Source organism: Rhipicephalus microplus, chromosome 1, assembly GCF_043290135.1.
Source record: "Rhipicephalus microplus isolate Deutch F79 chromosome 1, USDA_Rmic, whole genome shotgun sequence".
Taxonomy (NCBI): Eukaryota; Metazoa; Arthropoda; class Arachnida; order Ixodida; family Ixodidae; genus Rhipicephalus; species Rhipicephalus microplus.
The window spans coordinates 293,691,454-293,713,751 of NC_134700.1; the positions used below are offsets into that span (position 1 = coordinate 293,691,454).

Below are 22,298 nucleotides of genomic sequence, written 5' to 3' on the forward strand. Positions count from 1 at the left end.
CACGTTGAATAGTAACGCTTCACTAACTCAAGCATTTGATCGTGGTGACTTGCTTTACTCATGGAAACCACTTGAACGCCTTGTGACAGAACTTGAGAACGCATTTACTGTTTTTTTCAGCCGCAACCAGCTGCATGCTGAGAGCATGACCTGTTTTCTTAGCTTTATCCAAGGCAATGAACTCAAGATGGTTGGCTGCCAAGTTCACGGCCGGGAAGTGACAGCAAACATCATCAAATCCTATGCTCTCATGATGCTGCATTTTCTCGCCAAAGCCTCCAACAAATCTAGAAATTTGCAGAGGCAAAAGCAAAAGCTTCTGAAGATGAGGCGGTGCCAGTGAGTGTCGAGTCAAGTTCAGTGTTTCAGTTTCGTGTTCTGAAAAGTTATACAATAATTAAACCGTAAAGATGTTGCATGTGCTGATTTCTGACCTACTGTGTTCTTTCAATATTACTTTGACGCTGTTAATGTGCTGTCTTCAGCAAAAACGTGGGGGACTAATGGTACGCGGTTTGCAGACCAGGTGCCGTTTGCCCAGTTTCACTTTAAGCTATATATGGCAATGACCGCGCAGATGAGGCCGCTAGATCTGCACACGATGGTACCCAATACAAAGCAATCCCGTTCTCAAGAACCGACGCAGCTACAAGACTTTGTTCGCTTGCACGTGACCTCACACTGGTACAGTGGAACTCAACAGACTTCACAAACGCGCGCCTGCATAACTTGGATCCCGATCTGCAGCTTCGTCTTCCCCCAAGGATATCTCGAGCTGAAGAGACTCTTCTATGTCACCTGTGGCTTGGAGTGGCCTTCACGAACGCATAGTCTTATCTCATAGGGATGGCCAGCTCTCCTACATGCACTTACTGCAGTTGCGTAAAAACCATCGTGCACCTTCTGTGTGAATGCACCCATTTCAACGTGCAAAGACAAGAACTCACTGCAGTTCTGGATAGACTAGACGATCGGCCTTTGTCGGAACAAAGGATTCTGGGTCATTGGCCGAGCCCGTCCTCAGCCCAGAAGGCTTTGAAAGCTTTGCTGCGCTTTTTGCGGACAACTGGCCTCAGAGACAGACTTTAGTGTCTTATACTCTTTGATGTTGCCTTTCCTCTGTCGCAATTTTTATTTTTTTTGTAATTTCTCCCTCTCTTCGCACCATTTCTTTTTAACATCTTTCATTCCCCTTTCCCCAGCACAGGGTAGCCAGCCGCTCTAAGAACTGGCTAACCTCCCTGTCTTTCCGCTGAAACTTTCTTCCTTCACTTTAAGCTGTTTACTTAGGTTGTCGACAATGTGGGCGCTTGCGTAATTAGTGCCGCGGCAACGCCGAGGGCGCTTTCATTTTGAGACACTATAAAAAAGCGTAGGTACAAGGCAGGATACCTATTTCGCGCAGCAAGATCGAGAACTTCAATCGCGGCCAACAGAGCTACAACGTACGCGGATTCAGCAAGCAACATTCGCGTACTTTTCAGCCGAAGCCAGCAGTCTTTTGAGCTAAATTCGCGTTGATGAAAAGGCCAAGGAGCCTGCCAAGAGTGAAATGAAGGAAACAACAGGTCCGTTCGATTCGCTTGCACCACGTGAACCAGTTCACGAGGTGCTGCACCTTACCATTCGTTTCAGCGGTGCAGCAATGACGACCGCTGAACCCTGCCATTCGTTTCGAAAGGTGCAGAAGAGGTGCAGCACCGGTTCACGATTTTCCTGCACCTCCTTCGCTGACGGTGCCGGCTTGGTGCAGGCGCGCGTGCAGCTGAGCAGACGACGCAGCACTTAGACGTAGGTGGCTTAGGCGCCGTACCCGCCTCTACAAATGCGGTGTGTTTTGCCAAGATGTTTGTGCCTCATGAACTGTCCACATGTGCGGTTCGCCATCGTTCAGTGTTCACTGAACAGTGTAAATTAAGCGAACAGAAATAAGGCCTGCACCTTGTTGGCACATCGTCATTCGTTTCGGGGGTCGCGCTGTGCCTGCACCACTGAACTCGCGCTGCACAATTTCTGAACTTCGCGTGCACAGCCGTGAACCGGTTCCGACTGGTGAATCGAACGCAGGTGAATCGAACGGACTAAACGCTCATTTACCAAGGTGTAGAACGGCAGGATAGCGCGCGCAAGCGCCCGCGCTGAATGCGTGCCAGCGAGCGGCAGCGCCGCCTACCCACAGGATCGAGAAATGTTACACCAATACTCCGCCGCTCTATCTAGCCTTCGTTCTAGTCTCTGTAGCGTTCTTGCCTCTGTAGTACTACCCAGCATTCCCATCAACGTTTATAAATAAATATATCTATAAACGTTGATTCCCATTACAGAGGCTAGAACGCTTTTCCAGCCTCTCCAATTCCCATGGTCGCTGAACGATCGCAGCGCCAGAGTGCCGTCTAGTTTATTTTGAGAAACTGTATATCCTACCGATCATTCCCATGGTCGCTGAACGATCGCAGTGCCAGAGTCTCCTCTAGTTAATTTTAGGAAACTCTATGCATGGAAGAACTGTGCATCTCGCCGAGTACATTTTTGACCAATAACAGTTTCGGTTTCGCATAAATTGTCATATCCTATTGAAGTGCACAACCAAACCAAAGACACATCAGCCTGTTGTTTGACAGCTCACGCATTAAAACAATTTGTTTGTGCTAACAGGTACACATTGATTGCGCTAAAATTGCCGCAGAAATGGGAGTATACTTATATTTTGTTTACAAGTACGGCACTTCGCCTGCTTATTTACAAGCTTGTTTTATCATAGCCTCCTAGATTTCCCTTGCCTGCCGGATTATCGGTGGTCACTTGGAAAGCGGCCGTCATCACAACTATGGTGATGACTACACCTAAGTAGGGGGTTTTCAAATGCAATTTTACGTTTTTGGAACTTATAAGCAATAAAAATAGCATAAAATTTTTTAAAAAGGCGTAAACGTAATTACGATTAACCCTACGCAAGTGACGCCGTCATTCAACTTGCAACTTCTTCAATACAAGGCATAGCCTCTGAAACTAGTATAAACGCCAAAATTGCCAATCTTAAAGGCCGAATACAAAAATTCTTATTTCTACGTAGGCAGCGCCGCCATAGATGATCAAGTTTCGCGCTTATCCGGCAGGCAAAAGAAATTTAGAAGGCTATGGTTTTATACGCGCCACTATCGTTTCTTGAAAGTGGCGCCTAAACCTGCTGAACCGGTGAATGTGAATATTTGTGAATACTGCGCACTTATAATGTGAAATGAATAGCAACGTGTGTACTGGTGCATCCGCATGATATGCGCACCCATTCTTTAATACTGCTTAGTGTAGAGTGAATCTTTTTCAGTTGATGAATCCTCAAGTCTAGAGGTTTCCCCCGGTAGTTGACTGCAGAAATGGAATTCAACCACCCAGACTCTCTGACAGCGCTTTCAGCAATAAGAGAAATACAAGAAGGCTCAACACAAGTGACTGAACCCCGCGATGAACAAACGTCTCGCTACAGAAAGATTTTGGACAGCATTCTTACTTCTTTATTGAACGATACCGAAAAAGGTGAGCTCGCTATGTGAAACTTGTTGAAGTACAGCGCTTCGTACGCGCGGATTAAGTGCCTTTTCCTTAGTGAAATCTTTTCACATTTGAGAGTATTTATAGATGCACCAACGGACACCCGTGCCTAAGTTCGGACAACCGTGCCTAACTTCGCTGGTTAAATTTCCGGCCGCAGTGCCCGCATTCTGTTGCCGTCTACACCCGGAAGCATTGGAGCCCGGGGTTTTATCAACTAATCATCGTCATCATTTATTATCCCTTTAGGGCCCCTGACGGGACATTACATAAAGGGTGGGGGGGGGGGGGGGGAGTAGCCAAATATACATACAAGGTCACAATTACAAAGAAAAAGAGCCAGGTTAGCTCTGTACACTGCTACAAAACCGGAAGTTGTAACAAACAAAAATACACATGCTAAGTGTTCCTGCATGAGTTCAAAATCTATTGGTGTTGTGGTTTTACAAGCACAAAACAAAAGAAAAAAAGGATAAAGTGTTTAAAGTGGATAATGTGCATCATATTAAGTGTTTACAATATGATAGGTGAACTGGTTTTGAAAGAAAAGTTGTTACACATTCTTACGGAGCCTCAGACCATGAAATCGTATTACTTTGCAGGCACGTTATTAAGGAAAAAAATGAAAATGAAGAGGTACAGGGCAAAATAATTGTACACTAGGAAAAAGGAACAGCTCGTAGAGAGGTTCCAGTTTCATGTTTGAGTTAGTGAAGAAGTCATGTGCTTTATTTTGACAAGTGAGCTAGCACCAACTGCCTAAATTTTGAACTGTCACGCCGATGGACAAATTATTCGGGAAGCATGTTCCACTCTTCTATGGCCAAGGGTAAGAAAGACTTGTTAAATGCGGTTGTAGAGCCAGTTATACACTGCACACTCATGGAATTGAAAAGTTGACGTGATGTTCGCAAAGGTGGTATCAAAATCGATGTTCGAGTGTCCGGATGATTATGATACAGGTTATAAAAAAGTGCTAGATACAGCGTTTTTCTACGTTGGGCTAAGGAGTCAAGACCGAGGGATGATTTGATGGCACTAACGCTGACCCAACTACTATATTGACCCAAATACTGTGCATGGCAGCAGCGCACTAGGCGCTTCCAGCAAAATGCTAAGCCCCTTCTGCTTTATCGTTCAGGTCAGTAGATACTTGCCTACCCATTGCTTCAAAAGCGATAACCGCTTTTTGCTGCTACTGCCATGCCCACCGATTATTCAAAAATTTGTTATAGATATTTACACATTTAAAGTTAGCCTTTTGTCATGTGGTGACGTTGAACCTAACCCTGGCCTGACAGAAAAGGAATTGTTGATGCAGTTACTTTCAGGTCAATCTAACATTTTAGCTAAACAGGGTCAAATTGAAACCTACATTATCAAATTAAATGACCGTATTGGAAATTTGGAACATCAACTAGCCCCATTACTTTCACTTAAAAATGAAGTAGACGAAAGGAAAAAAACAGTTGCTAAACTTAAAGAAGCTGTAGATCTTGCAGCGCAAAGAAATGGAGAACTTGAAAATAGGAGCAGGAGAAATAATGTAGTTATATATGGCATTGAAGTTCCGTCTCTGAAACTACTGAAAGTCTAACAACTACTATCAAAGAAAACTTGTTCTTACAAAAACTTGGAATTACTGTAAATGGCATAGAGCGATGCCACAGATTGGATAAAAAAACCGCTAGAAATCGTCCTGTGACTATAAGGTTGTTGGATTATCGCGAGAAAACGTCAATACTTAAAGCATGTTTCAAGCTAAAGGGATCTCCTGTTTCGGTCACTGAGAACTTTTCTGCCGGTATTAGAGAAACCAGGAAGAAATTGTGGCAAATGGCAACGCATGAAAAGGCAAATGGTTCAAAAGTAAAGCTTGTATATGATAAGCTGTATGTAGACGACATTTTGTATGGTTGGGATGAAACCAACAATAAAAGGTATAAAATTTCAAAGCGTAACAAATGACACCAGAAAGCAAGTACCCGTAATCTATCTATCCTTAATGTAAATTGCCGTAGCACTGTTAATAAACCTGTCCTGCTTGAAGCCCTGTTTCTTACTCATGAACCAGACATTGCTGTGCTTACAGAGACTTGGTTAAACGATGAGGTATCCGACAGCGAATTTGTTCCGAAAAACTACGTCGGCTTTCGTAAAGACCGGAACAGGAGAGGTGGCGGGGTTGCTATATTATTTAGAGCATATTTACAACTCGTTAGAATGCCTAATATTGCAGGTGTTGAAAGCATTTTTTGCACTACATATATAAATAAAATGCGATACATTCTCGTAGCTATTTATAGGCCTCCTGACTCCTCTGTCTCGGTTCTAGAAAATCTTGATGATTACATGTGCTCTTATACAAAACCAAATGACAGGTTGATTCTTGCGGGCGATTTCAATTTTCCGAGTATAAATTTGAATACTTTTTCCACACAGTCTTCAGATCTAAGTGACATTAAAATACTAGACATGATTTTTAATCATGATTTGCTACAGATTGTATCTCAACCTACTAGAATTCAAAGTGCAATTTCAATCCTAGATCTCTTCTTTGTTAGCAGTACTGTAAAAAATCATGTATTGTGTGATGTTGTACCAGGAATATCTGATCATGAAGCTGTCATATTAACCTTAACTGATGCTTCGTATGTTGATTCCACTGTCAAGTGCCAGTACCCGAACTTTTCTCACGCTGATGATGAGTCAATCCTCGATTTTCTGGATCTCTCCTTCAATGCTTTCTCAGAAAACACCAGCAATATAAACGATCTATGGCTAACTTTCAAAGACATTGTCCAGGAACGTATAGCACGCTATGTACCACTAATAACTAAAAAATCAGCTGATAAAAATGCTTGGATCACTCCACAAACTCTCCAGCTACAACGAAAACTTAGGAGACTAAAAAAGCAAAAGGCCAGAAATTCGGTTTGTCCTCTACTTGACGAAGCCATTGCTACATTAGCAACAAAACTAAAACTACAAACTCAGGAGGACAAGGCAAGGTACTATGGTATATCACTTCCTTCCTTTATTAAGACGTCTCCAGAAAAGTTTTGGAGGTCTATTAAACCGAGTTCATGTGGCACTACTTCATTTTCTCTTAACGGAAAAGTCAGAAGTGATGACTCAGCGGCGTCCAATGGCTTCAATAATCATTTTAAATCTGTATTTACAACAGATAATAATTTCCTTCCAGTGCTTAGTATGTCTTTTCCACCTATGCCGAATGTAAAAATTTTCGAGCAGGGCATTATTAACCTTCTGCTTAATATAGATGCTAAAAAATATCCCGGCCCGGATGATATCCCAAACGCCTTCTTAAAAAGATATGCAGAGTGGTGTGCAAAGTATTTGCTCATACTATTTAAAAAATCTCTGAGTGACGGCGCATTGCCGGAGGACTGGAAAACCGCCAGAGTCAAACCACTGTTTAAATCTGGTGATAAATCTAACATTGCAAATTATTGGCCTATTTCGTTGACATCTACTTCATGCAAAATCTTCGAGCACATAATTTATAAGCACATAGTAGATTTCCTTAAAAAGCATGAAGTCCTAACAGATGCACAACACGGCTTCAGACGTGGGTATTCTACTAACACACAATTACTTAGAATTGCACATGACTTCGCGGAGGCTATAAACAAAGGAAAACAAACAGATGCTATTCATATGGATTTTAGTAAGGCGTTTGATAAAGTGTCTCATAATAAATTACTTCACAAGTTGGGCCTTATTGTAACAAATCATACGATATTAGCATGGATTAAAGCTTACTTGTCAAATCGGTATCAATACGTTTCCCTAAATAGCACCTGCTCCAACCGAGTTGAAGTTGCTTCTGGCGTACCTCAGAGGTCCGTGCTTGGGCCTCTGTTATTTTTAATTTTTATAAATGACATCGCCACCAACATTAATGTTAAGATTAAACTCTATGCAGACGACTGCGTGATTTATGAAACAGTCAATTCAATTCAGGACCAGATTAGGTTAAATGAAAACTTCCAAAAAATCATTTCATGGTGCGAACAGTGGCAGATGACTATTAATTACGACAAAACGATCTTTATGCGAATAACCCACAAAAAGAAGCCACTTTTATTTCACTACGGAGCTAATGGAATAGGCCTCTCGGAGGTTGCTGAATATAAATACCTGGGTTTATGGTTCACAAATAATCTATCATGGTCAAAACATATAGATGTCATCACAAATAAAGCATTACGTAAATTATTATTCTTGCGACGATCCTTAAAATTAGCAACTCCTTCTGTACGCTTCCTTGCATACCTGTCAATTATATGTCCTATGCTTGAATATGCCGTGCCAATTTGGGACCCTTACACCAAAACAAACAGCAAATTAGAAAGAATACAGAAAAAAGTAGTGTGTTATATTTATAATTCTTATGGTTGTTCGTCAGTTACTGAGGTCATCAAACAAATTGGGGTCCCCACAGTCATGAAGAGAAATAAAATTTGTCGGCTGAAACTTTTGTACCAAATAGTTAAAGGACATTACAACATAGATACCTCCCACATTATCACTTTTTCTGAGGGTTATGCTACTAGGCAAAGACACTCTTTAATGATAGCTCCTTTATTTCCACGAAATAATTGCTTTAAATACTCTTTCTTCTGTAGAACTATTGCTGATTGGAACAACCTAACTAATAACATTGTAACACAAGAATCACTTTCATTGTTTGAAAAATGCTTAGAGTAGTTCTTTAGTACCATTGATTATATCTTTTGTTGCATTTGTTCCTTTTTGTGTGTCACTTGTAAAATTCGATTATCAGTTAAACGGAATATTTTTTCCAGCGATGTATCCTCTGTATATTCTATATACCCTACTTGGCATTTCACTAATTACTTCGAATTTTGTTTCGCATCCCTATTTGTGTTGCTTTAACTGTATGCATTATATTGTCCACGTTATGCATTTTCTGCGTGTATATTATTTTGCCCTTTCAGAATACTCTGTACCTCTGTCTCACACCTGCTATAGTCTCTGTTCGAGACTGCAGTATCAATAAATAATATTCAGAACTGATGAAATGGGCAGCCCTATTCTGGACGCTTTCTGATTATTCAATCAAGTAATTTTGTTGTGGGCTCCATATAGCGCTGGCATATTTAAGTTTAGGTCTGACATATACCTCATAAGCAAGTTTTCTAATGGAACTCAGAGATAAAGAAAGAGAGCGTTTAATGAAACATAGTGCTTTCGATGGATCTGCTACTAATTTCGTGATGTGTTCAGACCAGTTAAACTTGAAGTGACCAGTTGAAGTGATAAGGACACCTAGATAACAGTGCGAATTGACGCATGAGAGGGTAGTAGAATATAAAGCGTATGAATAATCTAGGGTGGAATGCTTTCACAACACTTGCATGCTTTTGCACTTTGATACAATGAGTTTCATAAGCCATTGGGCGCACCAAGACTCTATTATATCTAGATTTCTCTGCACCAACTTTTGGTCAGTGGTCGAGGTTATGCGGCGATAAAGAACGCAGTCGTCTTCAATTAGGCGAATCGTGGATGAAATACCAGTAGGAAGGTCGTTAATGAAGACTAAAAATAAAAGTAGTCTGAGGACAGAGCCTCGAGGTTCGCCTGAAAAAACTTGAGATAAATCGACGTGGGCATTGCCAATAACAGTAAACTGAGTGCGGTCTGAGAGGAAAGAAGAAATCCAGGACAGCATTAGAGGATCTTAGGATAGGGAGGAAAGTTTAACCATCATATGTTGATCCCCCGATCAAAGGCTTTAGAAAAATCTAAGTAGATAATATCAGTCTGGAATAAAAAATTTAAGTTGAAGTTATGGTCAGTGGTGAATTCGTATAGCTGAGTGTCGCAAGAAAATCCAGAGTGGAAACCATGTTGCTTAGAAAAGAAAAAAGAATTTTTGTCCAGGTGAAAAGCAACTTCAGAATAAATGATATGTTCTAGCATTTTACAGACAATGCACGTTGATGAGATTGGCCAGTAGTTTGATGGATCAGTACGATCGCCGGCTTTAAAGACTAGCATGACCTTGCTTAATTTCCAATCATCTGGAATTGAAGAAGTACATACTGAATGACTAAAAATAATTTGTAATATCTGACATGAGATGTCCCTAGTACCTTTAAGAATTTTCGTAGTTATGTTGTCAGGCCAGGGGGTACTGGATGGCTTCAAGTCATTGATAAGTTTAGCTATGCCTTCAGTTGATTTGACAATAGGAGGCATCTGATTTAAATTAAGGTTGGGAAAGTGGGGTATGTTATGTGCCGGCTCGCGAGTAAAGACAGAAATAAAGAAGTCATTCATGACATCAGCACAATGATCAGGAGGAATGTCTGTGCCATCTTGGTCATGCAAACTGATGTTTTGTGAAGAGTGACTGCTTGGTAACACGATCTTCCAGAATTTGTTTGCATTCTTTCTAGTGATATTTTGCAAGTCTGTATGGAAGGATTTCTTCTTAGAGCGCCTTAAAAGATTTATATAAGCACGAAGACATTCAGAGTACTTCACCCGTTTATATTGGCAGTCTGAGTTTCTGGCGGCCCAGAAAAGACACTTTTTCTTATTTAGTAGCCGTCGTAGGGCACAAATCTAGCAATCTCCTCTTTAGTATGTTGCGAATTACCAGTGTTACTTTGACATGTTCATACAAATGTTAATAAACCTACCAATGTTTGACTCAGTTGTGTTTTTCTTGGTGCTTTCGTAGATGCAGAGCAGACGCGTCCGGTTTTGGAACGCTTGCTTGAATGTGTACAACACTGCGCCCAAGCGTTGCCTGTATTGTTCCTGCCACAGGAAAGCAGTGAGCCAGGCTCCACTGAACAGTGTGCCTTGCGTAAGTGCTTCTTGTCTGAATGCGCATAGCCACATTTCAAGAAATTGTGACAGTACATTAAATGCAGCACTGTTTGACGCCAAAAAACTGCAATTGCATGTAAGCCATCATACGTAAGTAAAAGTTACGTTCCACATAATAATGTAATTTTTTATCATCTTCTACACACATTGTCTAACCATCTCCTTATCAGCAACATTTGGTCTTTACTTTCCTCAATTAAAAAAAAGTGTATCATGTTGTGTTGTTCACAGAATAGGCACCATGTATTTTGAATGTGTTATGTCATGTACTGTCACATCGTGAAAGTAGTACCGTCACGCTCAGTATGATTTGCAACACGGGAGTATGTGGCTTCGCAAGTTCTGAGATAACCCATGGCTTCCACTAGCTTTTATTTCCACGACTAAATGCTGTTCCCTCACTTGGGGATGATGCAAGCATGTGAGGCCACGTGCACTTGCATGTTGCGAGTCATAGTGAGTGCATTTGTACAAGCTGCCACGTGGCTTCACTCATCCCTCGGCACTCACTCCAGTAGCACTAATGTTTGCAGCCATATGAAGCATTTTTCACAGCTCTGAAATGCATGCATGACAGTTGGTGTCGCTCATATGCATACATTATAAGCATCTGAATTACTCTGATTGGGAAAACCGGTAGAAGAATTTTTTTTCCTTCAGCCATGTTATCGAATCTCGGCTGCGGTGGCTGTATTTCAGTGGAGGCAAAATGCTAGAGGTCCGTGTACTCGGTGATGTTCCGTACTACGCCGACGAATTATCATTTCAAGACATGAAAGTTTTTTATTTTGGGTATTTTTTCCTGCATACGCTGACAGAATTTTCAGCATATTTCATAATATTGATGATTGATATGTGGGGTGTAATGTCCCAAAACCACCATATGATTATGAGAGATGCCATAGTGGGGGGCTCTGGAAATTTTGACCACCTGGGGCTCTTTAACGTGCACCCACATCTGAGCACACAGGCCTACAGCATTTCCGCCTCTGTCGGAACACACGCGCACACACATACACACACACATCTAAATGCATAGGTGTGACATGTTTGTGACTATTGAAATCAAGACTGGCACCTGTGCTACTGCATAAGAAAAGCATGATATTTAAACTCATGTGCTGTAAGTACATTGTAACTAGTGGGTTTGGAGTCTACACCAGCAGTCAACTAGCAGATCATTCACATAAATATCAAGCTAAACTCAAGCGCTATGCCTGCATTCTGCATGTGCCAGAACAGAGTGCCACAGCCAAACGCGCACATTTACTGCAATAAATCAGCCCTCATTTGTGAATTTAACCATATCTGAAGCTCCCTCTAATATCGCAGATTGTTTTTTTTCCTTTCATCCAAAATGAGGGCTGAAAATTTCCTGAAGAAGGGAAAATTCCCTGCAAATGAACATCACTGCACTTACTTAGATCTATATGCACATTAAAGAATACCAGATGGTCAAAATATGGGTAGTCCTCCACTATGACATTCCTCATAATCATATCATATTGTTGGGACATAAAGCAATTATTATCAAATTGTTTTCATCATTGTTATATAATTGTTTTCTTCACTTCAAGGCATTATATATGAATAGTCACTGAGAAATTGTAGAAATAATAAGGTACTGGCAAGTTCTTATTGAAGATTTCTGGAGTAGAAGGCATTTTTCTTGCTCTCTCACCCAAATTTATTTTATACTATAGTAACTTGTTTATTTACAACTTTCATACATTTAAATCACTGAAACATTTTACAGTAGAAAATTTGAATCTGTCCTAAAAGCAGCTTCATTGTACATTATAAATATTCATTAGCATCACTTTATAATAACACGACTGTGTATGAGAAGACCGGCTTCTGGAAATGCTCTAAGCTAAGTGGTACGTATTGTGTAAATTGTAAAGGTAGGACATTAACCATCTGATATGGCAACCAATATCTCACCTTTTTTGTCCCATCACTCAGGCTTCAGCGAAAGTCTTATTGGAAGACTTCTCGTTCTCCTAAGCATACCTGGTCTTGGTGAGCTCTCCGGGCACTGCTGCCGTGTCATCGAATCACTCTTGACCTTGTACAAGCGTCACAACATGAGACTGTTGCATCAGTTCTTGGACAACCTACTCGAAGTTTTTGTTGGTGAGCCTTTTTGCATTACTGGTGTGCAGCATGTCCGGTGACAAGCACAACATTCTCTTTGCTGCTGTAAGGTAGATAAGTGTACAAGTTGGAATCGATGGACTCTCAAAATACCAGTGTAAAAACGATGAAACACACACAGTACTTCTGTCTCTTTGTGTTCCCCTTAATGAGCTAATGTGTCCTGCTAATTTGTGGTCTGTTGGAAGAAGCAGCCATGTCGGAATGGGGGCATGAGACTAAAAAGATGTGGTATGTTATGTTAGGTTTGTCCTAAAGCATCTGAAGTAGCTAAAATATAATTCAAAGTCCTCTGCTTTGACACACATTTTAGCCCATTGTGCAGCTTCCCCATTGAATGCCGGGGGATTATGCATTTAATGAGGAAACAGTTCTTGAAAACTGAATAGCTTTCCAAAAAGTATTTGATTTGGTGCTTTCTAGCTTTAGGATTTGTTACATTTTATGGTTTTATGCGATGAGTGCATTCAGTATTGTTTTCTTGATTGATTTAGCGAATCTTTTTGTGGCTTTTGCTTTATGGATAGTTGCACAACTGAGACATTTTTCGACATAAAAAAATTTGCTTGCAGTCCTTAGGGATGCAAATCTTGCATCATCAATGCCAGAACTGCAATTCTAGGAACTGCATAAGGGGGCAGACTGGTCTTTGGAACAAAAGAACAGTGACAAAAAATTCATTTTTTAAATTTGACATATTTCGTTTCTGCAGGTATTTTTCTTTCTCTCTGCAAATTTTCACACACCAGGAAGTGGTAATTTTTTTGTAATGCCATTCCAACTGTCCAGATTCTTGGTTCTGTTAACATGCAGAACCTGCGAAAAAATGGGGAACCGATTTCGAGTCTTCTTTATAATTTTCCGGCACCTGTGTTAGAAGCTCTGCTACGAATTTATGAGCACCTTTATGAGGATTGAAAAACATGCACACCATGATTGTTGCTTTTTGAAAAAGTGTGTTTTCACTTTTTTCCATTTTTTCAAAAAAGTAAATTTACAACAGCTCAATTTAGGGACCTCAATATCTCTGCAGCTAGGGATGGTACAACAATAATTGTTTTTGCAGTGGAAACCTGTATATGTGTAGAATGCAAGTATGGGAGCATAATTTAGAGCCCAAGCCTTTTTAATTAATTACTCATCAAAAAATGTAACACAATTCTAACTGCTTTTGAAAATGGATAGTTCATCTTGCTGTAAAATAACCAAGAAAGACCTAAAAACAAAAAAAAAATTTCATACTTTCAATCTATAATCATTAGTCTATATTGGAATATCTTAAATATGACTTTTAATTGAGCACTTTTTTCTATGGCAGCCTTAAACAATAGGGGGGTGAACTTAAGTTATCTCAGGAACAAGATGAGTTACAGGAAAACTAATATAAATATTTGAATTCAGCCGAAAAAAGACTGCATAATCCTGTGCACTTTGATCAAGACCACTGAATAAATAAACAAAAAAATGTCTAAGACCATTCTGCCCCCTTAAGGGTTGCATCTGTAGTACTTGTCCAAAATAACAGTGGAGTTTGAGCATACTTTCCAGCAGCAATTATTGCTTCGCTTAGTGTTTATGTGTGTGTGTCTTTATGCTTGTACTTTCTTTTTTCTTTACCTTCACACAGATGTATACCAATTCTGTGTTCTGAATAGTGGCACTGAAATGGCCACTTGTCACTTTGGTGTCACCCTTTCATTTGCTGGCCATCAAAATGTGAAGAAGTCGAAGGCTGAACAAGGGGGCATCCATATATCTCTACCTGATGGCGGACGTGCTTTGCTCCTTTCACTCATGTGAGTATGGCATCACCACATGACAGTGGGCATGGCTGGGCTCAACCTTGCTCACCCAGATACTGTAATGCACTTTGACATCATGACGACATTAAGAAAAATCGTGAACTTTTACTTAAAGGAGGCTGTGGCAATGATAGCAATCTAAATTGAGACATTACGCAGAGTGAGGTTCCTATTTTTATGCACAAAATGACATGTGCTCAAGGTGGTCATTCTATGGACATTAGGACGGCTAGCGGACAGAACCAAGCTTGCTTTGTCCTAATGTTAGTCTTTCGGATTGCCATCCTTTACGATCTCACTTTTCCTCACTCATAGAGTAAGATAAGAGAAGAGTGCCAACTCTGCCGCCACCCCACGCTTTCGCGTGGGACAAACTGTGCAATGTGTATGCAGCGGCCTAAGTCATTCCTTTGCTTTCCTCCGTTCCTCCTCTTCCTGCTTTCGCACATGCTTTTTCCTCTCGGTGCGTATCACAATGCGTAGCGCCATTTGTCGAGACGCATAGAAACTCAACACCTGGGCTCATGAGCTCGTGTGGGAACTGGTGGAGGAAGGCGGAGGGGGGTGGGGGTGGCGTGTGCAAAGTGTGTCATCTGCTAAAAACCCGTTTGCTCGGCCGTCTTCATATGACAAAAGCCACACCTATATGTACTGTCTGTTTGCAGGACGTTGGATCCACAACAAATGCAAATTGATGCTAGAGGGAGAAAAACAGGTTTATTTACAGAAAGGCAGAGAGGTCGGCCTGAGTGATAGCCTGCTACTCCTCACTGGGGGAGTGGAAAAGGGAAAAGAAAGAATAATAGATGAGGATAGCGAGATAGAGAGGTGAGTACATTGTTACGGAAGGGCACACAGAAAAACGAGGTGACAGTTGAGATATATTTGCACGACGCCAAGTCTAAGCCGGGATGGCTAGTGAGAACGCATCCCACATCCCAGAATGACGTCATCTTTCTCTCTGTCAGTCTTGCTTGTTCAGCATGATGTAATCTTGTAACATGACCCCCGGGTGCAGAAGCACCGTCTCGGTGCTTTCTATGGTGTTTCGGAGTGGTAGAGCTTAAGGCGGTAGACATAAACAATGTCTGTAGACAGTGGAGCAGAGGGAGATGACTACTTTAGCGAGGCTATCTCGTAGGTAACGTCGGTCACCTGGCGCAAGACGCGGTACGGTCCTGAGGACCGGGAAAGCAATTTCTGAGAGAGACCAACATGCCGATTCGAGGTCCACAACACAAGAGTACTAGGGGCAAAATAAACGTTGTGATGATTTGCATCGTAACGTTGCTTCTATTGCTCTTGCGATGCTAAGAGGCCCTTCCGAGTGACTTCTCGTGCTTTGTGAGCTCTGGTGATAGTGTCACGGGCTTATTCAGTCGGCGAATCAACAGCTGTCAGAAAAATGGTGTCGAAAGGTAGAGTTGGGTCGCCGCCAAATGAGAACTAGAATGCGACAACCCTGTGGTATCCTGGCGTGAGGAGTTGTATGCAAACGTAACAAAGGACAATGCAACTATCGTTCAGTAAGCCTATTAGTTTGTGGATGGTCGGCCGTCGTAAATTTGTGTTTCGTTTCGCAAGAGCGAAACAGGTCGTCAATAACTCGGGAGAGAAAGTAGTGTCCAGGATCTGTGAGGAGTTGGCATGAAGCACCATGATGGAGGATGATGTTGTACTGAAGGAAATCGGCAACTTCTGTGGCACAGCTGGTTGGCAAAGCCCGCGTGATGGCGTACCGAGTTGTATGATTCATAGCGACAGCTATCCATTTGTTTCCGCAGGCAAACATAGGGAAAGGGCCTAGGAAGTCAAGACCAACTCGAAAGAAGGGGTCAATATGAAGATCAAGTGGCTGGAGGAGTCCAACAGGACTTATAGGGTTTTTTTTTCGACGTTGGCACTGGTCGCATGTGACGACGTTGCGGGGAACGGAGCGATAAAGCCTGGGCCAGTAAAATCGATGCTGAATGTGGTCGTAAGTCCGAGAGAGACCAAGGTGACCGATGGTGGGGGCGTCATGGAGCTGGGCGATAACACTCGAACGTAGGTGGGAAAGTACCACAAGGAGCAGTTCGCGCCCATTTGTGTTGACATTGTAACGGTATAAGGTGCCTTCTTCAAGCACAAACAGTTGAGTTGACGGATGGGGCATCGGAGAGTTCAGCTTCTCAATAATGTCACGCAAGACAGGATCTCGGCGCTGTTCATCATGGATGCTGCTCAAAGCAGAGAGAAAGAGCACACATAAAAGCACTTGATCGAAAGTCTCAGGGGGGTCCACTGGATGGCGGGACAAGCAATCAGGGTCATTGTGTAAACGGCCAGATTTGTAAGACACTGGGTAGCTGAGTGTTGCGTCCCAGTCACGGTCATCAGCAGAGACGTACATGGACAACATGTCTGTGAGAGTTCGGTTGAGGCGCTCTGTGAGACCGTTGGTCTGGGGATAGTAGACAGTAGTAAGGTGATGTTCGGTAGAGCAGCTACGGAGGATTTCGTCGATAACTTTTGTGAGGAAGCAGCGGCCACGATCCGTAGGAAGCTGGCGCGGAGCTCCATGTTGCAGAATGACATCATTCAGTAGAAACTCTGCAACGTGTGTAGCGCAGCTACTTGGCAAGGCACGAGTTATAGCGTATCTGGTCGCAAGTCAGTTGCGACAGCGATCCATTTGTTGCCTGACACGGACGTTGGGAAACGTTCGAGCAAGTCGAGGCAGACGCGGAAGAATGGTTCTGGGGGAATGTCGATACGTTGGAGCAGGCCAGCCGTACGGAGAGCAGGACGTTTGCGACGCTGGCAACGCTCGCAAGCAGCGACATAGCGGCGCACAAATTTATACAGGCCAGGCCAAAAGAACCGTTGCCGCACGCGGCGATAGGTGCGTGAAAAACCCAGGTGTCCTGCCGTCGGAGCATCATGCAGATGTTAAAGAATGGTGGCACGCAGGTGTTGGGGAATAAATAACAAAAATTGCGGACCATCAGTCTTCATGTTGCGGCGATACAGAATTTCGTTGCGGAGGACATATTGACGGAGCGAAGGGTCGGAATGTCCTGAAGATACTCGCTCAATGACCGTCTTGAGGGTTGCGTGCCTGCGCTGCTCTGTGCCAATGTAGCGCAAATCACATATGGTGAGCACACAAGAACCCCTGTCATGGACAGCGAGTCTAGCAGGGTCGACCAGATAACGCGAGAGACAATCGGCATCCTGGTGCAACCTGCCAGACTATTAAATTACGTCGAAGTTATACTCCTGGAGACATAGAGCCCAGCGACCTAGGTGACCTGTTGGGTCCTTGAGCGACGACAACCTACACAGAGCGTGGTGGTCCGTAATAACTGAAATCTCCCAGCCATACAAGTAGGGGCGAAATTTCGCTACAGCCTAGACCAACGCAAGACACTCGCGCTCCGTTATCGAATAGTTTTGCTCAGATGTGGAGAGAAGCCGGCTGGCATACGCAATAACACGCATTTAGCCCCCCTGGTGTTGAGCGAGGACGGCGTCGATGCCGTGAGCACTGGCGTCTGTGCGAACTTCAGTCGTCACGGTCGGGTCGAAGTGAGCCAATATTGGTGGTAAAGTGAGCAGGTCGATCAGCGAGGAAAACGCAGCTGCTTGGTCTTGGCCCCACGAGAAGGGCGCGTTCTCCACTGTCATGGGGCCAAGACCCTCGACGGCGTAGTCATGCCCTCTGCCTTGTAACAATATATTTGCACGACGCCAAGCCTAAGCCAAGATGGCAAGCGAGAGCATGCCCAACATCCCAGGATCATGTCGTCTTTCTCGCTGTCTGTCTTACTTCTTCAGCGTGATACCTTGTTACGATATTCAATGCTTTCCACCTGAGAAACATGTTATAGCCACGCATATAGTCCAGTTGCTTTAAAAAAAAAGATATAACCACTCTTATGACCACAGTTGCATTGGTGTAAGGGCAAGGGCCCAACACGGTCTCATCAGTTAGTGACCTACTTCGAAATCGTTCAGTAGAAAAAATCAGTGTTTGTCATTCACGTGCGTATGGTAGGCAATCACAAAATATGTGCTGAAGTGTTTCTGGCACATCACAGTGATCACAATAGGGACCGGTGTCACTGTAGCTGATGATATGTGCGTAATGTCATGTGTACGTCACACCAAGACGAATGTGATGGATTGTACTTGCGATGTGCCACTTCAATTTTAAGGGCATGCGACCTCATATTCGGGTACCATTTGTGAAGTCGCCGGTGTCGCCGTTCCGGTTTGGTCCAGTGCTAAAGTGTGTATCTGCGCATCACGCAGCAAGGCAGGGCGTTTGTGTCAGCTTGTGAAAACGCAATGCGTAATTCAGGGGAACTGTTTAGGGCATTTTTATCTTCAGCGTCTGCCTCTTTATTTCCCATCATATCACAGTGCGCGGGAATCCACTGGAAAGTGATGACGGCCATTTGTTGAAGCAACCTGAATAAGTTCTGCAATTTCTATAGCCAAGATGTAATACGGACCTTGCCTCATGATGCAATAATGGTTTGCAAAGTGGGTTTGGCATCACAGAATATCGTCCAGGCTCGAGGTTGCTATATCAGTACTTATTGATGCAATATCAGTACTTAATGCTTGTAATCAAGCTGGTGGCTGTATAGGTCGGAATGCCAAGCACAGTATGGAATGTTTATTTTGAAATTACATTCCCAGACAAAATAGGAATTTAGCTTTATTGAGCATTTCGCGTTCCGCAAACATTTGCTGTTGACATTGCATACAATGGATGAAATAAAAAATAAAAGCATTGTAACTGTTTTTCACCATATATGTGAAACATTGTGACATATTATTACAGAAAGGAAATAAACAAATTATGCTGAACAAGAACAGCAGAGCATAGGTGCACTTGTTCCCCTCATCTGGCCGTCTGTGCGTTAGTGTTGGTTAGATATTTTCGAGTTACGAATTTTGTATAACATTTCTGCAGAATGCTTATTCATGCTGCAAGGCTCAAGGTAATTTCTTGTGATGTGTGAAGACACAGAGCTACCGGACAGGAGGCTAGGAAGTGTTTAGTTCTCAGCTGTAAGTCTGGTTATGGCAAAGAGTGGAAGAGGATTCTGCTTTTCACGGCCCCATCTGATCTGCAGGGATTGGACAGGTGTGTCGAAAAGTTCCTGTGAGTAGGAAACTCATGAAATCCAAGGACAAAATATGTGCTCTACACTTTGAAAAGCACCTTATATTTGATGTGTGTCTTGTCCCTAATTCAGTTTTAAGAATGTCTAGTCAACTAGTCCCCCAACACACGCTTAGTTCACTTTGTCAATTAGGGGGCATTTTTGCCCAGACAAAGGACGATCACATCATAATAGACTGCATATATACTTCATCACTGGATATGTGGCGGGAACATTTCACCAAAAGTCTTGTTGTGAGGCATAGAGGGCTGCACTTGGTTCAACTTTGCAGACCCTTGAAGAAGACTTTTCCAGTCTCACTGCCCCCAAAACATGTCACCGTTGAATGTATTCAAACATGCATTTGTACGCACTGTTGCAAGTGGCCGACAGACCGCACATGGAAAAAATTCTAGCAGGAATTCGGCAGTACTAAGTTCTTATGCAAATGCGGCAATTTTGCTTGCAAGAGGATCGAGAGGTGCAGAACTGTCGGGAGAAAAAAAAAAGCAAGCAAAGCATCTTCGCACCTGATGAATGCCATGAAAAGAAGTGACCAATGCCACCTTCTCATTAAAAGTTTTCCCTGTAGTTACATTCCGGTCTCATTTCCTAGTTTTTCTTTACTTGTTAGTTCATCTACTAATGAGATCATGTTTGTTTATCAATGCATTAAAATGTTTAATACGTTACTTTTGCATACCATATTTTTTCTTGTCACCTTATGTACTAAGTTTAATAATGTTATGTTTATGTACAAAGGGGTTCACTGCTAAAGGGAACACTGGAGCACGTGTCATCTGCTCGGTGCCACCGCCAGCCGGCTGCGGCAACTAGTTTCGCGCAGGAGCAGTGAGCGCTGTGGGCAGTGCTCGTTTGTCGTCTGCTACAGTTGCAGCCGCTCATCAGCTCATCGCAAAGGGTGGCCTGAGCCGCAAAATCTTGAAAATAGTCATTTTCTTTCGAGCTAGAAGAAAAATGACAAAAATGATTTATAATTAGATAAATGTCACCTGACACATCAGCTGGATGGCTGTTTTTGTTTGCCTTCTCGTTAGATAAAGAATTGCCCGCATCGAGAAAGTTTTCTGGTGGCGTCAGTTAAAGGCTCTTGTTACGCACTGCAGCAGCTCAAATCTGAATTAGTGAGCATCAAATACGCACTCCACAAGGATAAATATTTTTTTAGTATAGTTGTGCTAGAAAAAGACATATGTTCTAATAACTCATGCTTTTTTAATCATCAAAGTATCAATGAGCTAGTATTTTACATAAAATTTTCTTTTGAGCTTTGCCACAGCTTTGCATCTGAACGTGGCCATGCAGCCTGCAGATGAATTTCAAAGTGCCAGGACAGCTGGCTTCACGACGAGCTGAAGTGCGGCCGGAACTGTAGCAGACGACAAACGAGCACGCCCACAGCGTTCACTGCTCTCGCGCGAAACTAGTTGCTGCAGCCAGCTGGCGGTGGCGCCGAGCAGACGACACGTGCTCCGGTGTTCCCTTTAACAGTGGACCTCTCTGTACATTGAAGTAGTATCGTATGCTTCTTGTGGGTCATACTAATAATGTCAGGCATTCAGCCAGTTTCGAATAAATGAAATAAAACTGTACAAAGGGTTATTTTTTCTGACAACATCAATCTACAAACTGCAATAGCTATATGCTTTAGAAAAAGGCATTGGTCGCAGACAAATAGCATGCCCAGAGCACTAGACAAAATGGATAGGTGAGCACGCCCATAAATGCAGCAAAACGTGACCGCGTCGATGCCATAGCAACAACAGGCGAAGCCCTTGCCCGCGACTTTGCTGAAGAACAGTGTCGCTCCTCTTCCGCTTCTCTCCATTTGTAGTGCCATCTGGGAAACACGCTGTGAAGCATGAAGTGGCGTTGCAAAATGTGTCCCTTTCAGACGAGTGGAGTCGGCACTCTTGTCTTATCTCACTCCTTGGCCCCACTTCAGGAGTTCAGTAGATCATGCGACTTGCATGTCTAGGCTCGCAGCAATATCATGCACACCAATGGACTAACAATCTTGACTTGCTGCGGCTGTCACACACAGCTAGTATGACCTCCAAGACTTAGCATCTAAGCTATGCACATATTTTTGCGCCCAGGACAGAACTGAAGTAGTAGCAACTGTGGCAATGCAGCAGATATGCCTCAAGTGTCATTGTAATCGCCATCACCATTGAACGAATAGTCAGAGGCATGTTAGAACTTGTTGTGAAAGGGGCAGAATGACCACTCTCGTTGAAGTAAAGCAAACAGAAACACAAATAAGATGTGAGAATTTCAAATGAAATAAACATTGAATGTGAACACTTGATCTAGGTGCCCATAAAAATCACTTCTTTCATTACTTGCCAGCATGGAGGGTGGCGTGTTTGACAACCGTATGCTGGAGAACGTGCGTGCGAGAGAGGAGATGCCCATGTCGTCTGCTACAGCGCTCATATGCTACCACTGCTACAAGTGTCATTTTCGCGCAAGGCTTGACGCCCTCATCTGTCCTCGCAGCCGTTGCCGCGGTCGCGCTCGCGGGGTGAGGAGCGGGTGATCGTGGTGCTGCGTTGTGTCAATATGCCGGTGATCCAAATGTTTTGGGGTTGTTTCCAAACTAATGAAGCCGTAAGTAAACAGTGTCGAGGCTGATTGCGTAGGCAGGCGGCGTCTGCACACTCATGGCATTACGACGAGTAGTAGACTGACAAGATTTACACGTTGGAGCGAGACG

General features: G+C 43.0%; 1 protein-coding gene across 2 annotated transcripts in view; it reads left to right on the forward strand.

Moving 5' to 3' along the window:
- Positions 1-3,134: 3,134 nt before the first annotated feature.
- The window catches only part of LOC142763944 (uncharacterized), a 44,858-nt gene continuing 25,694 nt past the window's right edge, over positions 3,135-22,298 (forward strand). The window contains exons 1-4 of one of the 2 annotated variants that reach the window (XM_075865173.1): positions 3,135-3,534; positions 10,289-10,417; positions 12,406-12,576; positions 14,225-14,393. In XM_075865173.1, coding sequence (XP_075721288.1) covers positions 3,375-3,534; positions 10,289-10,417; positions 12,406-12,576; positions 14,225-14,393 — 629 coding nt within the window. In that variant the 5' untranslated portion in view covers positions 3,135-3,374. Of the gene's footprint in view, positions 3,535-10,288; positions 10,531-12,405; positions 12,577-14,224; positions 14,394-22,298 lie in introns of those variants that run through there. The other variant, XM_075865174.1, reaches the window with a different exon arrangement.